Source organism: Notechis scutatus, chromosome 6 (assembly GCF_049901735.1).
Source record: "Notechis scutatus isolate UNSWTSFEM ecotype Mainland chromosome 6, rNotScu1.2, whole genome shotgun sequence".
In the NCBI taxonomy this organism is placed as follows: Eukaryota; Metazoa; Chordata; class Lepidosauria; order Squamata; family Elapidae; genus Notechis; species Notechis scutatus.
Window position 1 is genome coordinate 35032125 of NC_142014.1, and position 21496 is coordinate 35053620.

The 21496-nt window shown below is 37.4% G+C and overlaps 1 protein-coding gene across 2 annotated transcripts; it reads left to right on the plus strand.

Moving 5' to 3' along the window:
- Window positions 1-9432: 9432 nt before the first annotated feature.
- RXYLT1 (ribitol xylosyltransferase 1) lies at window positions 9433-19094 on the plus strand. Of its 2 annotated transcripts, XM_026667796.2 has the most exons (6): window positions 9433-9614; window positions 11612-11770; window positions 13710-13812; window positions 15724-16038; window positions 16907-17077; window positions 17873-19094. In XM_026667796.2, exons 1-6 carry the CDS (start codon window positions 9473-9475, stop codon window positions 18291-18293), a joined length of 1311 nt encoding a protein of 436 aa, XP_026523581.2. In that variant the 5' UTR covers window positions 9433-9472; the 3' UTR covers window positions 18294-19094. The 2 variants fall into 2 exon arrangements, with proteins under 2 accessions (XP_026523581.2, XP_087824074.1); XM_087967948.1 differs by lacking the exon at window positions 16907-17077.
- Window positions 19095-21496: the final 2402 nt, after the last annotated feature.

Sequence of the window (21496 nt, forward strand, 5' to 3'; positions counted from 1 at the left end):
TCGAACACTTGGGACATTATTTCTGCTGTGTTTGAAAGCAAACCAGAGCAGGAGCTTCATTTAGAAGCCCTTAAAGCTTAAAGCTTGTTTAATTAGCCACAAGGAATTTCAATCCCAAGATGGCAATCGAGGCAAATGCCTAACTGCATCGCTGGAGATGGGGAGTGGGGTCTGGGGCCAACGGAGCCGCGATCTACCTCAACCAGGACTGTCGGAAGGTTTCAGAAGGTTCTGAGAACAGAGAACTTGCCAGCAATCCCAAGAGTGAATAAAGCGAGTGAACAGAGAGGCCAGGACACCATCCCGAGTGGAGAGCCCAAGACTCCATTCCATAGGACGCCATTCTGAATGGGTGAGACTTGAAAGAACTGGGACTGATGGATAGCAAATAGTGCGATTCCGTGCAGAGAGCGGAGAGTGGATAGCGGAGAGCAGATAGTGCTAAGAGCTGGGATGAGCTGTGATTAGATGAGAGTGTGATTCTGACACAGAGAGACTGATTCTGAGAGTGAGCCATTCTGAGCGGCATAGAATGAACAGCATGGAATGAGCTGTGATTGGTGGAGAGTGTGATTCTGAACTGCAGAGAAAGAGATGGAACTGACAGGGGGTGATCCTAAACATCGGAAAAAGAGCCGGGACTGGAGGAGAGTAGGTGATTCTGAATGGCCGTGAATCGCGGAGAACTGGGGAGACTCACAAAGAATTGATAGACCCTATCTGAGAGGAATAATCTCCTAAACAGTCTCCATTTAAATAACCCAGCTGATTAGTCAGCCTGCATTTAAATCCCCACTCAGCTGATTGGACAACCTCCACCTAATCCCCACCCAAATCTCATCCATTCCAAACTCTCAAGTAGATGATTGGAGAGTTCATTCAAATCTTCTCCATTCAAATCTATGAAGCAGCAATGCTTCTTCTTTAAAAACAAAAACAAAACAAAAACAAAACAATATGGATTTAAGCTAAAACAAAGGAACTTTTCATTACAAACCTCCAATACTTCACTACCTCCACTATTTCATTACCTCAAGACCAATTATTGAAAGATAATGCTTTGTCTAAAATAATTGATTTATCATTTAATAGTATAATAATTAACTGTTAAATGACCACTAATTTACTGATTTATTGAATTGATAGAGATTTAATACTGTATCATTGATTATCTAGCTGATTGATTGATTGCTTTTTAGTAATAACTAATCTTACTTTTGATTCATTCTCTAACTTATCAATTAACATTTATTAATTACTAACATTCATTAAGTAACTGTCTACCTATCACATTAATTAGTTATTGTAATTGTTTAGTGTACTATTGTCATTGGCCATGCCAACCAAAAACTCCAAACCCTCCACTACCCAAAAACAACAAAAGAATAATATTTCTACCAATGATCTCCCAGACTCCTGCACATGCTTCAAATGTCTTGAAACCATCAATGAAAACGAAAATAACATTAAATGCCACCTATGTGACAATCAAGCCCACCTTGCCTGCTTAAAAAAAAGCCTGGCGGATCTCCTAAAAATATCAGATACATTCCCTTGTCTATGTCCATCATATTTACCTAAGCTAAACAAACTAAGTACCCTGCCTGACAGAATTGAAAGCATAGAATCATTCATTCACTCAATAGAAGAACACTTACTAACACATTTTGAAACAACTATACAAGCAAGCCTAATCTGTCTTGGAAAAAAAGTACAGCACAGATAAGTGAATACTTATCAGCTCAAATTCAAATCCCAACTCAACAACCACTACCACAACTACTACCTCAACTACAATCACAACTACAATAAAAAATAACCACCAAACCACAGCCACAAATAATCACTATCCCATCAAATAATTCCACAAATGATATCCCTTTACTCATCAGAGACATCATGGAACATGATCAGAAATGTCCAAATGCCATCTTATTTGGTCTTGAAGACACCAACGAATCAGATGATATCACCAAAGTTTGCAATATCATAAGCAGTTCAAATACAACAAATATCTCTCCTGAAAATATCACTGAAATAACTAGAGATGGCCATGAGTTCAAATACAATGATGGCTCGGTGACCCCAAGATTTTGTAGAGTTGTTTGCAAAAATGAGTCCAGTAAACGTATATTCATTCATACTGTGATGACCTGTAGTCTCTCAAAATAACCCAAACCCCAAAACATACATTAAAGTCCGGTAAGGCCTTCAACTTAACTTCACTGTTTTATTAGGCACAGTTTAAAGTCACAAAAGTAAATAATGAGGCAAAAAGAAAACCAAAACAAACCGCATTGATGAGAGTTCTGAAGCAAGCCAAGATGACTAATCATAAACTCCAGGAAAATAACTGAGGAGAGTCCATGGGAAGAACGCCAGCAAAGATAAACCTCTTTCAAAGCAAACACTAAACTTTGACTCCAGCATTTCTAACTGCGTAGTTACAAACTTATATACATAGCTCCCAGCTGCAAGCCACGAGGAGGATCATGGTAATCTCCTCTTGAGTAGACCTTGCTTTTCCCTGATCCTCTCCTCCCTGCGTGACCTAGGATGGATAGGGGAATAAGGAAGTTTCAATCCAAAAAGAAATCACTTTGGCGGGAAAACAAATCTGGTCATGTTGCCAACTTCAAAAGCCGATACAAAAATTTATGCCACCAGATAAAAACTGAATGCACCAATTATCACATTAAACAAGAAGAAAACCTTCTACGCACCAATTCTGTTAGGAATGTAAGTAACCTAACAGCTATTTGGGATGGAAATATATAAACCAGGATAGACATTTTAATACTGTCTCTTTAAGAGCATGCTAAAAACTGCAATTGGGTGTGGTTACTCAAACGGCCATAAGATAGAGCCAGAAACCTGGGTTGTTTAGTCTTAGTCTCAGAAGAGTCTCAATGAAGTGAGTGAGTCTCTGTTTTTCCTTCTGTTGGAGAGTATTGGTCGTTCCTCCATTTTTCCTAATTGACTGATATTCATGGATTTCATGTAAGTCTGATACTGAACTGTTTTTGACACTGGACTTTGTTATTGGATTATCCCTGGATTGAAAAACTGACTGATTTTACCTGTGAATGACTTTGGACTGCTTGTTTGAACTTTGCTTAAACCTTTCTGGAAGTAAAAACCTACATTTACTGTACAGTGTATCTTGTGTGCTATGTGTGTACTATTCAAACACTTCTCTCAAATACGTCTCCCTGTATGCGCTCATTCTCCTAACGGGGAATTACCTCAACAAATTCCACCTGTGCTTTCTACAATTTTGTAAACAACAAACTAAAAGACTCAAGGTCCCTCCCACCCCTGAAAGGACCTAATGGTAAAGACTGCAACGACGACACTATTAAAGCCAACCTCTTTAACACATTCTTTGGCTCAGTATTTGTAAACAGCAATGGACCATGCCCAGTATTTCCTAGTCGAACCACAGACAATGATCGAATACATATCGATTTTACAGAAGACAATGTTGAAAAAGCAATACGCTTAAAACCATCTCTATCTATTGGACCGGATGGAATATGTGCCTACTTCTGAAAAAAGCTACCCACTGCCATAGCCGAACCTCTAATCCAGGGGTCTCAAACTCAATTTACCTGGGGGCCGCTGGAGGCAGAGTCTGGGTGGGGCTGGGCCGCATAAGGGATTCCACAAAAAACGTTGTTAAAAAAATATTCTCAAATGTTATACTTTCATATCATGGTGGGGGGCACAGGATATCGTCCTGCGGGCCACAATTGGCCCGCGGGCCGCGAGAGTGAGACCTCTGCTCTAAGCATAATCTTTGAAAAATATTTCAGGACCAGCTCCTTGCCAAAACTATGGTCACAAGCCACGGTCATCCCCATCTTCAAAAAGGGAGACCCCAGCCTAGTTGAAAATTGCACACCAATCTCTTTATGCTGCATCACCTGTAAAGTCATGGAATCGATTATTAACCAATCCATCATCCTCCACTTAGAAACAAACAACCTACTCTCTAATATACAATTTGGTTTTAGGAAAAAACTATCATGTAATCTGCAACTCTTACACTGCAAAAACATATGGACTACACAACTCAATCAGGGCAAAGCAACAGACGCAATCTACATAGACTTCTGTAAAGCCTTTGATTCAGTGGTACACAACAAATTACTCCTAAAACTAAAATCTTACAGTTTCTCTGGACACCTGCATAACTGGATAGAAGCATTCCGGTCAAACAGACAACAAATGGTCAAAATTGGGAGTGTCCTATCAAAATTCTGTACCTGTCAACAGTGGTGTCCCCCAAGGGAGTGTTCTAGGACCAACTCTTTTCATGCTCTACATAAATGACCTCTGTGATCATAGGCAGAGCAACTACCTTCTCTTCGCTGATGATGTAAAGCTGTTCAACACCACAGACAATACTGCTACCCTTCAAAAAGATCTTGAGTATGTATCAGAATGGTCAAACAAATGGCAACTTCAAATCTCAACAAATAAATGCTCTGTCCTACATATTGGCCAAAAAATCAGAAAATAAAATATAGACTGAATAGTCAAGACCTTGGTGATGATGCAAACTCTGTCAAGGATCTTGGAGTACTCATCTCAAATGACCCAAGTGCTAGAGCCCACTGTAACTACATAGCCAAAAAGGCGTTAAGAGTTGTTAACCTAATCTTACCTAGCTTTTTCTCTGGTAATATTACACTAATAACTAGAGCATACAAAACATTTGCTAGATCAATACTTGAATACAGCTCATCAGTCTGGAACCCACATTACGTATCTGATATTAGCACAGTTGAGAAAGTCCAGAAATATTTCACAAGAAGAGTTCTCGACTCCTCTACTCGTTGCAGAATACCTTATGCCAGAACTATGCCGCCTTCGGTCCGATCTAAGTATAGTATATAAAATCATACATTGCAATGTCCTACCTTTCAATTAATACTTCAGCTTCAACCATAACAACACAAGAGCAAACAATAGATACAAACTCAAGGTTAATCACACCAAACTTGATTGCAGGAAATATGACTTCAGCAACAGAGTGGTCAATGTCTGGAATACTCTACCTGATTCTGTGGTTTTTTTACCCCCAAACCCCAAAAACTTTAACCTTAGACTGTCTACAATTGACCTCACCCCTTTCCTAAGAGGTCTGTAGGGGGTGTGCATAAGCGCACCAACGTGCCTACCATCCCTGTCCTATTGTTTCTTTTATATTTTTTATTTTTCTTATATGTATCCATGTATTCATAACTATGTTTTACTTATGCCTATTATCTTGTAAGTAATTGACAATAAAAAATAAATTAAAAATAAATAAATACACTGCTCAAAAAAATAAAGGGAACACTTAAACAACACAATGTAACTCCAAGTCAATCACACTTCTGTGAAATCAAACTGTCCACTTAGGTAGCAACACTGATTGACAATCAATTTCACATGCTGTTGTGCAAATGGAATAGACAACAGGTGGAAAGCATAGGCAGTTAGCAAGACATCCCCAATAAAGGAGTGGTTCTGCAGGTGGTGACCACAGACCACTTCTCAGTTCCTATGCTTTCTGGCTGATGGTTTGGTCACTTTTGAATGCTGGCGGTGCTTTCACTCTAGTGGTAGCATGAGACGGAGTCTACAACCCACACAAGTGGCTCAGGTAGTGCAGCTCATCCAGGATGGCACATCAATTCGAGCTGTGGCAAGAAGGTTTGTTGTGTCTGTCAGCATAGTGTCCAGAGCATGAAGGCACTACCAGGAGACAGGCCAGTACATCAGGAGATGTGGAAAAGGCTGTAGGAGGTCAACAACTCAGCATCAGGACTGCTACCTCTGCCTTTGTGCAAGGAGGGACAGGAGGAGCACTGCCAGAGCCCTGCAGAATGACCCCCAGCAGGCCACAAATGTGCATGTGGCTGCTCAAAGGGTCAGAAACAGATTCCATGAGGGTGGTATTAGGGCCTGACATCCACAGGTGGGGGTTGTACTTACAGCCCAACACCGTGCAGGACGTTTGGCATTTGCCAGAGAACACCAAGATTGGCAAATTCACCACTGGTGCCCTGTGCTCTTCACAGATGAAAGCAGGTTCACGCTGAGCACATGTGACAGACGTGACAGGGTCTGGAGATGCCGTGGAGAACGTTCTGCTGCCTGCAACATCCTCCAGCATGACCAATTTAGCAGTGGGTCAGTAATGGTGTGGGATAGCATTTCTTTAGGGGGCCACACAGCCCTCCATGTGCTCGCCAGAGGTAACCTGACTGCCATTAGGTACTGAGATGAGATCCTCAGACCCCTTGTGAGACCATATGCTGGTGCAGTTGGCCCTGGGTTCCTCCTAATGCAAGACAATGATAGACCTCATGTGGCTGGAGTGTGTCAGCAGTTCCTGCAAGATGAAGGCATTGATGCTATGGACTGGCCCACCCATTCCCCAGACCTGAATCCAATTGAGCACATCAGGGACATCATGTCTCGCTCCATCCACCAACGCCATGTTGCACCACAGACTGTCCAGGAGTTGGGGGATGCTTTAGTCCTGGTATAGGAGGAGATCCCTCAGGAGACCATCCGCCACCTCATCAGGAGCATGCCCAGGCATTGTAGGGAGGTCATAGAGGCACGTGGAGGCCACACACACTACTGAGCCTCATTTTGACTTATTTTAAGGACATTACATCAAATTTGGATCAGCCTGTAGTGTTTTTTTCCACTTTAATTTTGAGTGTAACTCCAAATCCAGACCTCCATGGGTTGCTAAATTTGATTTCCATTGATAATTTTTGTGTGGTTTTGTTGTCAGCACATTCAACTATGTAATGAACAAAGTATTTAATAAGAATATTTCATTCATTCAGATCTAGGATGTCTTATTTTTGTGTTCTCTTTAATTTTTTGAGCAGTGTATTTCACTGCTATTCAGGAAATGCTATGCCTAGATACAGATCATCTCAGACATATTTTGCATTCTGCTTTATTTTTAAGGAGGAACCCACTTGGGAATTAGAACGCCTGAAACCTCTAGGATGGGATCGGGTCAGAACTCGGAAATATGCATTTGCTTTGTTACTTCCTGTGTAGCAAGTATTCTCTGGGGAGATTTACATTCCTGTTTAAGCTTTTCTGCAGTTATATGATTACAATAATAATAGAATACAGAATAACAGAGTTGGAAGGGACCTTGGAGGTCTTCTATTCCAACCTTCTGCTCAAGCAGGAGATCCTATACCATTTCAGACAAATGGCTGTCCAGTCTCTTTTTAAAAGCCTCCCATGGTGGAGCACTCACAATTTCTGAAGGCAAGCTGTTGGTTGACTGTCTGTGATTAAATTTATCTTTGGTTCTAGGTTGCTTCTCTCCTTGGTTATTTCTCATCCATTACTCCTTGTCCTGCCTTCTGGTTCTTTGGAAAATAGGTTGAAATCCCTCCCCCTTCTTTGTGGCAGCCCATCAAATATTGGATTGGAAGACTTTCTAGAGTTACTTAAAGAGCCTTTGGAATGAAACATATTCCATCCTGATATCAGTGTCAGAAATATACATGGATAGGAGAGCACTATCCATGTATATTTCTGACTCATAAAATTTTCATTATTTTTAACACCGGGAATGACTGGCAGAAATAAATATATATCTAAAAATGGATTGGATTTTCAAAGGTGAATTTCATACTGGTAGTTCCTAGTTTTCCTAAATGTAAAGTAAAATTTAGTTTAAAAGTCCATTATGAACTGTCCAAATACAAATCTTTTTTGGGTTGAAAGGATTTGCCAGTGACAACATTGCCCAGTGGATGATTGTCAAAAGTAATGCAATCTTTGGGGAGTGTTCTTTTCATTTCCCCTTTTTAACAAGGGCTAAATTTCTATGACCTAATTTATATCTATTCATTTGCTCAGTTGAATGTTATATGTCTATAATTTGTAGGTGTTTCTGACACAAATAAAGATTTCTGTCCAAAACCAATGTGGTACATATGTTTTAGCAACTCCATGCTTAAAATTGTACTTTAAAAATAAAGTATGAGGACAGGAGCTATCTAAAGGAGGAAGAATATTTAATAAGCAAAATAAAAGGGGAGCTGGCCACAGTAGATGATTGTCCATCAGAAGAAGAATTAGAGAAAGCGGTAACCTCAGTGAACAAGCTGACAACCAGAAAAATTACAGAAGAGGTGTTATAGAATTGGCACTCAAAAGCAATTGTCAGGTGAGAGATGAGAAAAAAAATTATATTATAATGCTATAAAGTTATAATGCTGAATCCCTGAAGAGCACAGAGAAGACAAAGTAAAGTTGAGATGGCATCATCTTATAAAACCTGTCAGGATCAAAAATCAGATATGTGTAGAACAGCTTCCAAGACTTATAAAACCCACTGACAATAATTCCTTCTTGCTAACCCATATATATATATATATATATCATCATGTTTTCTATTTATTTTTAAATTATTCACTGGAGAAAAAATATTTTACTTTTCCCCCACTGCTAATTTAAAATAGAAGTAATATTTTGTTATGTTAGTGAATTTTCTCCCACTCCCCCTTAACTTCAACAATCATCAGGAGATTTGTGGAATTACATGTATGGGTGGTGGGGGGACGACAGTAAATACTTGGTATTCCACCAAGTTAAAAAAAAGATTTTTAATGAATTTGGATAAGAGAGATCACATCTTGAAATTCTATCAGAAAACAAAATAAAACAATTTATCAGAAGACAAATTATTTTGACTTCAGCTAACTTGAAACAATAACAAATGAAATAGCTGTTCAGTAGTAATTAACTTATTTGAAAAAAAACACCATTTTATTATATATATGTAAACTGCAATGTATTAATTAAAATTATATTTGATGCAATGTATTAATCATTTGGTGTTTCTGCCCTATATATTGCATTTGCAATACTACCACATAAGTTATTATTATGCTTAAACTACTCCCAAAACAAACTTAATCTCAAAACAAATTTTTGAACTAAGAATTTTTGACAATGCCTTTTACATATATTTGTCATAATATATAGCTGTTGTAACATAGGGAACCGATTCTGTTATCAGTTCAGGAAATCAAGCCATAAAGCAAGTTTCTCTTATGTAACGTCGTCCAAACAGTGCGATTTCAATACTCGACTATTAACGACTGTTACAAAGACATCACAGTGAAGAAAGAAACAACACTATTATTCAACAAGCTCTTTTTGGAATTTCTAAAGGAGCCAATGTTTTTCCGACTTGGCCTCTTTAAGACGCGTGGACTTCAACTCCCAAGACTGATCGTTGGCTTGGGAATTCTGGGAGTTGAAGTTCACACATCTTAAAGCGGCCGCGTTGGGGGGAAAAATACAGTGGAGCAAGCAAATCCAAGTTCAATTCGCGTCAGGCCAAAACATCAGCCGCCTAAGAGTGGCGTCACGATGCGAAGCCCTTCCACACCTGCGCAAGATGGCTACCCCAGTTGGGCTGTGAAGGATGCGGCTAACTCAGAAGCGACTCTGCTCCGCGTTGTTGGTCGCATACTTAGTCTTTTCCCTCTACGCGGCTTACAGCGTCTTCCTGAAGCCTCGCCGGCCTGCTGCCTCACGAGCGGGCCAGCGGGAGAAGCAGGGGCGAGGTAACGAAACGTGGGCGCTTCGCCCTAGCACCCTCAGGTGGAAAAAGCGCTTTTTTGTCCTTAGTCTGAGAGAACTCAGTAGATCCCTCCGGCCGAGGGCTTGTCTGCTTAAACATGCAATTTCTTCTGATGCATTAAGCAGCACAGTGCATGGCAAAGCAGGATACCGGCCTCTCTGTTGTATATGTTATATAAAGCTTCAAATAATCCCATCAAGGGATTTGCATATTCCCACTGAGTTAGCTATGTTATGTTGCAACTTTTACAATTCAGGATGTGAGTGCTTCAGCATTAACGTCCGGACCACTCCAGAGTCTCTCTGACATCTTTATTTTTTTAATGAAATGTCTTTTCATATGAAAGTTACAATATATATTAGATTTGTTCGATAATGTTAAAATAATGGAAAGATAGCAGAACAGGTCCATTTGCACTTTTGAACCTACAGTATATCTTTTCTAAGGGTGTGTAGTCTATTTAGTTTGCCACAGTTATGTTCTTATAAAGAGAGCTGGTTTGGTGTGATAGTTGAGACATCAGGCTAAAAAAGCTGGCTTGGTGATCTTGGGCCAGTCACTCACTCAACCCTAGGAAGCATACAATGCCAAACCTCTTAAAAATCTTGACAAGGAAATTATAGGGATTTTTCCGGGAAGTCAACAGGAGTCAAGACTAATTCACCACTAAAACAAAAAATTAAGTATTCTACTGTGATTGCTTCATATTGTACATTGTACAACATACTGATTTCAGTGGAACAGTTGGAATAAGGGTCTGTCACCACCAGCAAATCCTTTCCTACACTGGAATTTTTTTTTATTCTAAAATGATGAGATTTGGTGGAATATGGAGAAGTTACAGAACAGAAGTCACTGTTTTTAAATGAGGAATCATTTATACATGTACACATTTGGTGGTATGTATGAATTAGGTTTTTGTAATGCCCACTGTTTTCCATACAGACAGTCCTCAACAACAGTTTGTTTATGTCTATGGAGATTCTCAGTCATCCAGGTCATGGTTGTCTCAAAGGTACTTTTCAGGAGGCAACTGGACTTTCTTGTTTTTTCTTGAAGACGTTTTGCTTCTCATCCAAGAAGCTTCTTGAGCTCAGTCTTCAAGCAAAAACAAGGAAGTCCAGTTGCCTCCTGAAAAAATATCTTTGGGACAAAAGTTCATTTAGTGACTGTTCAAAGTTAACAACGGCACTGAAAAAAGTGACATGACTATTTTTCGTACTTAGAACCATTGCAGTATCATATGATCAAAATCCAGACACTTGGCAACAAACCCATGTTTATGACAGTTGCAATGCCCAGTTGCAGTATTAAGCTGTGGGGTGGGACAGTAGGAATTGGGGAGTGTGCAAAGGAGGCCTAGCAAAGTTTAGGAAGGGTATGAGGGGAAGTCCAGTGTAACTTGGGAAGATTGCACAGGGGTACACAAAGTTCAGGGAAAGTACACGAGGAAGGCACAGTGAGCCTTAAGTGGTGCCCAAGTAGCCAGTGTGGCATAGAGAGGATATCCAAGTTGGGGAGACTTACTCCAGCAACTAATATCAAATAGGTGTGCTTGAATAATATTTGCATATATAGAATGATAATGGTTTAGTGATACAAAGTAACTTTGCAACCAATACTTGGGTTTACAGTCTTCACAGGTATGTAAAGTAAAATAAAACTAAAGATCAATCACAGTTTCACTTGGAGATTGCTTCACTTAACAATCAAATTGCTGGTTCTAATTTTGGTTTCAAAATGAAAACTACCTGTCTGCCCCGAATGGCAAAGGCTTTTCAAGATTTCAAATAGGTTTCTATTTGGAGATACTGTGATCAATGTAGATGTTTTCATTATATGTTTTTGATACTTGATTGTTAGTATGTGTTCTAAATGTGTTTGTAACAATTATTATTTGAAAGGCATGTTGGAGTAACTGCTTCTTTTTGAGGCAATTCATTTGAGATTTTCATGTGATTTTTCATTTTCTATTCCTAGAACATGCTTTGGGAGTTGAAGAATGGAATCCTTGGGAAGTTGATGAGAAAATTTATTTGCAGCAGAAATCTGCAAGTAGCCTTCAGATGCTAAAAAAAACGTCATTGCAACAAGAATCCACAGACTTCAGGGTACAAATTTGGGGGAAAGCTGCTATTGGTAAGCATTTGTAATTAACAAAGTAAATGCTCTTTTTTAATATTATTACTTGCTTAATTGCAAACGTTTATCTTCTGAACTGTCATTGGATGTAAGTGTTAGAAAATAATATATTTGTACCCTAGGAATCCCAAATGAGCCAGAAGTATATTTCACTAATATTGGTTAGGATTTCTTCAAGAAGACATAATTAAAGTCAAATTAAATATGAAATTTAAATATGAAATTAAATATGAAATGAGACGTACAATTCTATGTCTACTATTGACCTCACCCCTTTCCTAAGAGGTCTGTAGGGGGCGTGCATAAGCGCACCAACGTGCCTACCGTCCCTGTCCTATTGTTTCTCTTATTCTTTTATTCTTCTTATATGTACCCATTTCATGTATTCACAACTATGTATACACTTATACTTATTATCTTGTAAACAATTGGCAAATGAAATAAATAAATAAAATAAAATAAATAAAATAAACAATTGCCTGTCAACATACTTAAAAATTTACTTGGATACCACTCTTATCTGTAGTTATAAAATTTGTTTTTATAGTTACATAATTTTGTAATTGTTAAACCCCAAGAGTTACTTTTAAAATAAGATATATGAGATATGTGTGTGTATAAACACAAGCATAGAGATTGAAATGTTAAAATTGTATCTCTAGTTATAAAATTATTTAACTGTGTAATTGTATATAATTATATATGAAGTTATATAATAAATAAATTAAAAACTGTCCCATAAAATATGATGCTGTGGGAGGTTAGTTGCCATTCTTCCCCAATCCTGTTCTTCTCTTATCAGAAGAGGTATTTCTCATTTATCTATGCCATGTAGCTAACGTTATACAGATTTCAGTCAGAGGGCCAAAACACCTGTGTGTTTCTAAGGGTCTGAGTTGAAACAATTCTTGCAATTATCTCTGAAATGATCTCTTTTAAAGCACAAAACAGCTGTTCCAAACTAAAAAAAAGAAAATTTTCAGAGTGATCAGAACAGCATTGGAATAATTCCAGCAAATCAAAGCAATCAATTCAAATTCAAAACTTTAATATTTTCAGTGTAATTTATAATGAGTCTTTGTATCTGTGTGAACAAAAACTATGCTTTGCTACTTCTAAAGTCTTATGTGCCTATTATATCATCAGTGCTGTGCAAATTACAGTACTTAGTTCTTTTTAAATTAGTGTTAGATTTATTTGCTGGACAGTAGCATTGATAAATTGTATTCAAGAAAGAAGCAGCAGTTATTTTGAAGCACATCCTGTAGAAAAGTGAAAATCACCTTTTCCCAGAAAGTCTATTTCCTTATTCGCTTCTTGATTTAACTTCTTAGGAGAGATTGTAAGTTAGGGTCTAACTATTTCATTTGTTTTACAAAATGTAATAAGTCAATGTAAGATATCAAAACTGTGGAAGGCCTGCTTTCTAGGATTTGCTGTTAAAAAAATAGCACAACTGGGAAAATCTGAATGTGCCCATTCTATTTATAGATGAAATAATTCTTTAATATCTCAGGCATCCCACACTTCCTGTTTAGCTAGTATTGGGAGGAATAATGACTTAATAAAAATTTCCATCTCTTGCTAAACAGCTTGAATGGAGCAGATTATTTATTCCTAGGTGAAGTTGTCATTTCTGGTTTGAAAAATCATTATTCTGAAATCTAATCTTGGTCATGTAAAAGTTCTTTTATTTACCCAGCAGTATTGTCTGGAGACACCTAATTTTTATTCCTTAATGTTTATATTTGTATTTTATTATTTACACTTAATAGCTTAATATAGATCTATCCAGCAAATTTCTTTTGCATTCTTTGCATTGAAATTGTTCTGTTTTGTTTTATTTTTCTACATATTTATCTTGGCTACTTTTATCTTATTATTTTTTAACACCAACTATTTCCTTAATCATTACATTGTAAATTGTATTTTATAGGCCTTTATTTATGGCAGCATATCTTCGAAGGTTTGCTTGAGCCTACAGATATAAAAGCTCAGTGGAGAGAAGGAAGCACAAAAATAGGAAAATCATATTTCAGGTATCATCTGTATGAAGTCTCTTTTCAATATACTGATAGTATTTTCATAGCCTAATGTAATGTTTTGTATAATTTGGCACATTAGATAATGGAAAATGCCAGTAAGAATGTTTATTCAACAACATGGATTCTTCCTGTCCTATTTAATACTAAAAAATATCTGTTGCCAATGGGGGAAATAAATAGATTCTTAAAACTGGAATTGAGGAACCTTTGATTTGTTTGTTCTAGACCAGAGGTGTCAAACTCAAGTCATCATGGTGGTGTCACATGATGTATTGGGACTTTTTCCCTGTTTGCTAAACCAGGCGTGGGCATGTGATGCATCTGCCCGGAGACCAGGAGTTTGATAGCCCTGTTCTAGTCTAGACCCTACTCTTTACATACACACACACACACACACACACACACACACACACACATATATATATATGTGTGTTTTCTTAAGTTTTCGCGGGTACTTACATGTATGGCCTTCAGCTTTGTTCGGGTATTTTCCCACGTCATAGTAGTGGTGCTTTTAAAGTTGTAGAAAATTTACCTAACCTGTAATAATAACTTGTTACTTGAAAAAGGAAATGAATTGGATCTTATCAGTTTTCCAAACTGTTTTATGAAGATGAAAGGACAGACATTTTTGGTCTGATTTCACCTCTTCTGGCTTTTTCCCCATGCATCATAGATATAATCATAATCAGCAGCAAAAGAGGCCAGCATTTCCTTACATTTTTTAAGTTATCCTCAGTATGTAGCTGATATATAGCTTTATTTTGCACTTCCAAATCCTGGGAAGATTCAGAAAATTTTGTACAGGTATCTGGAAATAGATTTTGATTGGATGAAGACTAATAAACCAAACCTTAATCCAGATAAAATAATTACTGCATAAGGGAAAGCTGAATGGCTTTGCACTTCCTTAAAAATGAGATATGCAGCTTGGGAATTCTGAATTCAGCACCATAAGTGGAGGAAAAAATACTTTGTGTGCTTTTTAAAAATTACTTTGCTTGATTTGAGAAAGCCATCTTTTTACATTTATCATATAATACTACCATCTAGCCTGGATGCAGTGATGATTTAATGAGGTGGTACCCTTAAAGTATAATATTTTCAGCCTCCAAAAATGAAACTGCCTAGGGATTAGAGCTTATATTATACCAAAACACTAAGGGGAAGGATATGTTTCTGTGAAAGATGAACTGATAAGATAGCTAGTGGGCAGATCACGTGATCAGTCAGCTCTCCTTCCTGAAAAACATAGGCTACTTCAGCTTTGATTGCACTGATTAGATTCTCTTTACATTTAGGATTGTTAAATTTAAAACCAAAGCAATCCTTTTGTTTCTATCTTACTGGTTTGCTTTCAGAAATATGATGTTATGGTAGATGTACAGAACTGAATTGAACTTAGACACATTGTATTGAGCAGGATATTTCTTCAGTTCCTCAGTGCAATCTTAAAGCAATCTTTCATTTAGCTAATCAGGTCCAGCATCCTTAAAGTTTTGAAATTCACCAAGATTGGCTAAATGCTGCTACCTAACTGGACAAAAGGATACTGTTATGCTAACAAAAATCTCAGCAGCCTCAAGTAGTAGTCTCAGTATTTGTATGATAAATAACTGCACTGTTGCATTTCACTTCGCATCCACATTGTCATCACAGTGGGCTTTAAGACTTTGCATTAAGGGTTGACATTGACTGATTAAAATGAACTTTTTGGTGTTGGAGAAGTTTTATACATCCTATAGAAGAGAAGAGTAAAGTTACATTTAACACCAATGAGAGACAAGTGGCAACAGTTAATTAAACTGGCTCTATGTATGTGTATGTATAGGTGTGTATGTGAAACATACATCACACACACACCTACTTGTGCACTTTTTTCTGTTTGTGCTTTGTTGTTTACAGTTTCATCACAGGCCCATCTCTAGTTCCTGGCTACTTCTCTGTAGAAGCTGAAACTATTGTCTTAATACTGAATGGCAGAGAAGAGGGAAAGATCTCCTACGCCACTCAGTGGTTACATTATGCACGAACACTAATGCAAACACACAGGCTGCAGCATGTTGCTGTTGTGTTGCTTGGGAATGAACAGTGCAAGAATGAATGGATTTATCCTTATTTAAAATCCTATGGAGGGTTTGTAGAACTATTTTTTCTAATTTATGACAGCCCCATAATAAATGAAGAAGATATTTTTCAGTGGCCTCTGGGAGTAGCAACGTAAGTATTGAATGTTATCAAACAACAATTTTAAAATTTGTATGAAATTTGAACTGTTTTCCTCAGATTCTTGTATATAAAATTAATTAACATGAAAATAATTTAAAATTTTAAACTTTGTAAAATTGCTCTTATAAACAAGAAGTAGATGACAGTACAATCCTGTGTTGCCAAATTGAAAAATAAATACCACTGCATTCAGTTATTCCCAGACCATATAAGGATTGTTCTCTTTTAACAGACCTAATAAAGCAGTGATGGTGAACCTTTTTGGTGTGGTGTGTCGAAAACACACGCGTGCCAGTACCTACAATACAATGCGCCCCGCCCCCCGTACATGTGTGCTCAACACCTCCTCCCTACTTCCTTACCTGCACAGCGCCTGCACGCGCCTCCCAGCTGATTTTTGGCCCATTTGAGGCCTTTTTTGGCCTCCCTGAGGCTTGAGGGAAGCCTCTGCAGCCTCGGGAGGCCAAAAAATGGTCCTTCCGGAAATACTGGAAGTGCCCATTTTCAGCCCCCAGAGGGCCTCTGGAGCCCAGAGGAGGCCATTTTCCCCCTCCCAGGGGCTCGAGGGAAGCCTCTGCAGCCTTTGGAGGCCGAAAATGAAACGGACCCATTTTTTGGCCTCCAAAGGCTGCAGAGGCTTCCCTCAAGCCTCAGGGAGACCAAAAAAGGCCTCAAACGGGCCAAAAATCAGCTGGGATGCGCACACATGGGCAGTGCAGGTAAGCTTGGCTGGGGATGGCGTGCCCACATAAATGGCTCCATGTGTCACCTGTGGCATGGGTGCCATAGGTTCGCCATCACGGTAATAAAATATTCTTTTCAATTCAATTAGCATACTTATGCAATTCTTTGTTTATAGTTATAGACATTTTCCTGTGGTTGAACCAAGTTGGTCAATGCTCCAAAGACCAAGACCATATCAGTGTAACTTCTTGGGAACTGTTTATAAGAATTCATCTAGAGAAATTGTGTTGGAGATATTGATGCAAAGTGGGCTTCACAAGCTTTGTTGGATTTCAGCTAGAGAACAGTAAGAAATATCATAATCATGAAACCTTTAAGAGGATTAAAATATTGTATATTTGTCTTGACTGCAGTAGCAATATAATGTAATCATCTTTATAACCATGGAGGAAAACAGCCAATATTATTGGGGATAAGAATGTTTTTAAGGTTTCTAACTGTGATGCCTTTTTAAAATGCTGTAGGTGTTGTGTTTACTTATGAAATTTAAATGTGTGAAATAGAATGAAGTTCTGCTATAGCAAGGGTGTGAAACTGGCAGCCCACGGGCCGGATGCGTCACACACAGTCCATGCCCACCCTGACTCTGCAAAGGCAAAAAACGTCATGATATGTCACGTGATGCTATCGAGTTTGATACCCATGTGGTACAGGATCAGAGACAGTGAATTTCCTTCTAAGAGTGTCTCTACCATCCCTTAGCAAGTGGCATCATCTGAGTTCAGATGTTAAACAAAATTGGCTTGAGATCTTTAAGGAAAATAAAATTATAGGATAGACAGAGGAATCAATTTTGCTGCTCTGGTGCCAAAAATGGGTGCAAGAAATCAGTAGAAGTCCATTTCAAGTCAAAGGAAATTTGTTTATTCAAGGTAATTTATAAAAATATAGTCTAGTTACTAAGTATAATAGCAGTAATAATTGAATAGATTTAATGATTTGCCTAATCTTTAGGCATTTCTATTGCTGTAGCTACCATACTGAAGTATTATACTGAAAATAGATTGTGAATCTTTATATTTATTTATTTACTATTTATTTATTCAAAAACAGTTCATTTTCAGATGTTGTCTTGTTTTAGGTGGACTCCTCAAGAAACTAATGAGAGTTTGCAGATCTATCAAAATGCATTGTTGGAGAGTGATCTTACATTATGTCCAGTGGGAGTAAATACCGAATGCTATAGAATCTATGAAGCTTGTTCATTTGGCTCTGTTCCTGTGGTAGAAGATGTCATGACACCAGGCAATTGTGGAAATTCATCTATGCACCATAGAGCACCACTGCAATTACTAAAGACCACAGGAGCTCCCTTTATCTTTATTAAAGACTGGAAAGAGCTTCCTGCTGTTTTAGAAAAAGAGCAAAATATGACACTTCAACAAAAGATTCAAAGAAGGAAAATACTTATGGAATGGTATCAGCAATTCAAAGCACAAATGAGACAAAAATTTGTTAGCACCTTAGAAAAAGCATTCTTACCTAAGGATAATGATGATTGATTCTAATTTCAATATAAACTGAAATATGGTTTCTTGCAGCCTTTCAGTTAAATATTTTTTAAATGAAGATACTTTTTATCATCCATTGTAAAAAATATATAAAAGCATCTAGAAAAAATAAATGCAAATCTATGATGTAGGAATGTTGCATGAATGCTGACTGTTCCTAATATGTGTACACATGACAAATTCATTTGAAATACTTTTTAAATTGTTATATTTATACCTGCTTGCTTGGAGAAAGCTTTTTTAAAAGCAGTAGATGTGTCCTCTGTGATAACATGTAGAATATTTTCATTACCTGTGCAATATGTAATAATATTTAGATGCTTATTTTTTATTATTATTATTTACTCCAGTAAAATAAATTATAAAGAGTTCTGTTTGGAAAGCAGATTTCACTAAGGAAAAAATAGCTTTCATTTTTTTTAATAAAATGTAAGTAATCGTAAATTATTCAGCTATTTTCACAGCAAAGCAGAAATTCATTCTTTAGAAATGGTATTAACAAGGATAACAAACTTTTACTTAGCTTTTTAGTTAAAACATTTTTAAGAAAAGTGTGTAAATCAGTTGTTTTGATTTCAGTAAGAAATATTGTAAGTTGTTACTTAACATTATTATCTTTTCAATGTTTACCATTAAAAATGATAAAGCTGCATGATTGCTATTTAATTTACTCAGTTGAATGCTAAGTACAGAATATTTTAATTACCACCAGGTATGCTTAAAATTAAATATTGAAAAAAATTAGTCCAAATGAGTCAATCAACTAAACATTTATGAAATTAAACCCTAAAATACAGATCCCTGGGGCCTTTTGAATGTCAATGCATCTATTTCTATATTTACATTTCATTTTAACTCTGTTTTTAGAGGTTGGACAGGATATAATACATTTTCAAAGAAATGAACAGGTCATGCCAAACCACTCTAATCTTTTTCTTTTATAGAGTGTCCAGTTTAATTGCATGGTGGACATAGTATGTGGTATTGTATATGTTGATGTTAGTAAAATATTTGAACAATTTTCCCATTTGATCCTAATGAAGATAGCAAAACTAATACTATATTATACTATAATTATGGCTGGTTAAACATTCAGACCTGAAAAGTTTGTATCAGTGCATAGCAAGCTGGAAGATAACTTCAACTGGCATACCACGAGATCTTCTGCCATTGATCTTATAAACAATTTGGATGATGAGCTGTAAATAGGATTATCAAATAAGATAAAACTGGGAGAAATACAAAGGCCTTCGTTTGGATGGTCTTTTGCTGAAGATGTGGAACAGGCTGCTTTGCATCTGTCATAGATGCTCTCGTCTAGTTGTTACGCCTACAGCAGGACTTGGATGACATTCTAACATTCTACTTACTCTAACACTAGCTCTATACCTGTGCTTCGCTACGAAACTATGTGATTGGGCTTAGTTTTGGGGGAGGAAAATAATGGGGAAAAATTGTGCCTCTGCCTACCAGCATCCATCGGTATTCATCTGACTAGCATCCTGTCGGTGTGTGAGAGAGTTGAAAGCTGTTTGGAAACTGAAGCAGTATTTGCTGTGTGAGCAAGAAGGAGACAGGAGCCTGGGCATGGCTTAGCTCAACTGTTCTGTAGTAAAGCTGCTTGCTGCTGTGAAAAAGTGAAACTAAAACTTCTCTCCTCTGCTTGTGTTTTGCATTTGGAACATATTTCTTTTCAGGTGGGGAGGGGGAGTAGAACTCCTTAGCATCACAGTGTGTTAATAATACATGAAATACTAATGCTCTGATGGCAGGGGTGGGATTCAATTTTTTTAACAACTGGTTCTGTAGGCGTGTCTTAGTTGGTGGGCGTGGCTTGGTGGTTGTGACTAGGTGGACGTGCTTTGGTGGTCATGTTACTCGCTGGGCGTGGCCAACTCAATATCACATCGAGGCACGCATCTCCTCGCCTGGCCTCTCATGACTGTGGGGATGCTGCAACAGTCATAAGTGTGAAAAATGGTCATAAGTCACTTTTTTCAGTGCCATTGTAACTTTGAATGGTCACTCCACAAGCAAAGTACCAGCAAAGGAAAGGGAAAAAACTCCAGAGAAGTTCCAGAGACAGGAAGTCTAGTCCTGCCAAGAATGTAATAAGGGTTAACAGAGAGGCAGTTTCTGTAAGCAACACCAGAATTTTTCCTTCCTGCCTGCCTTACAGGATTAGGCCAGTAATTTCTTCTAACAACCGGTTCTCCGAACTGCTTAGAATGTTAACAACCAGTTCTAGCAAAGAGGTGCAAACTGGTAGAATCCCACCCCTGTCTGATGGTCATTTCGAAAAATCCTTTCTTAGCACCTAGAAGCCAAGAGGAACATATGTACCAAATTTCAAGTTTGTAGGCTTTACAATTCTGGAGATTTTGGGGAATCAGAGAAGAGTCACTGCCTAGGAAACACTTAGACGAGAGGCAGGAGCCCCTGATGGTTTAAGGGTCAGAGAAAGAAACTAAGGAAGGACCTGCCCTATCAAACAGTTAAAAATGGAGGTGGGAAGTTTGTACTTTTGGACTTGCAAGAATTTATTAACATATCTTTACAATAAAATAGAATGGGTTTATCTAATCATGCTTCCTGTCTGATTTACCTGGTAAAATTAAAATAATTTTTAATATATGTTTGTTTTTATTATTCATAAAAACAAATCAGATACTAAAAACATAAATAAATACATGAATAAAAATTATTTTGTTACACTACTATTATTGTTACATGTTGATACTTCTGTTTGTTTCTCCTTTGCTTTTTTCCTATTAGGAAAAACCAAAAGAAAAACAGAAATGTCAACATGTAACAATAATAGTAAAATAGTTTTTATTTATGTACTTATTTTTAGTATCTGTTTTGTTTTTATGAATAATCTGTTCTCAAATAGTATATAAGTTCCTTCATTGCTTTTGTCAATCTTTGAACTTATTCGAACCTGACAATATCCTTCAGGAAATGTATTTAGAATAATATATACTGGTAGTATTCCAGGTCTGGTTTCATCAGTGTAAAGAGGAATAAGAATTTCATATGTCTTTGATATAGAGTTTCTTCTGATGTAACAGAACACTGTTGGTCTTTCCAGCAACTGGATCACAAAGCTGGCTCATATTGTCAATTATACCTTGTCAATTGACCTTGTCAATTATACTCAGGGTCTTCTATTGTTTTTGAGCTACAAATTCCCC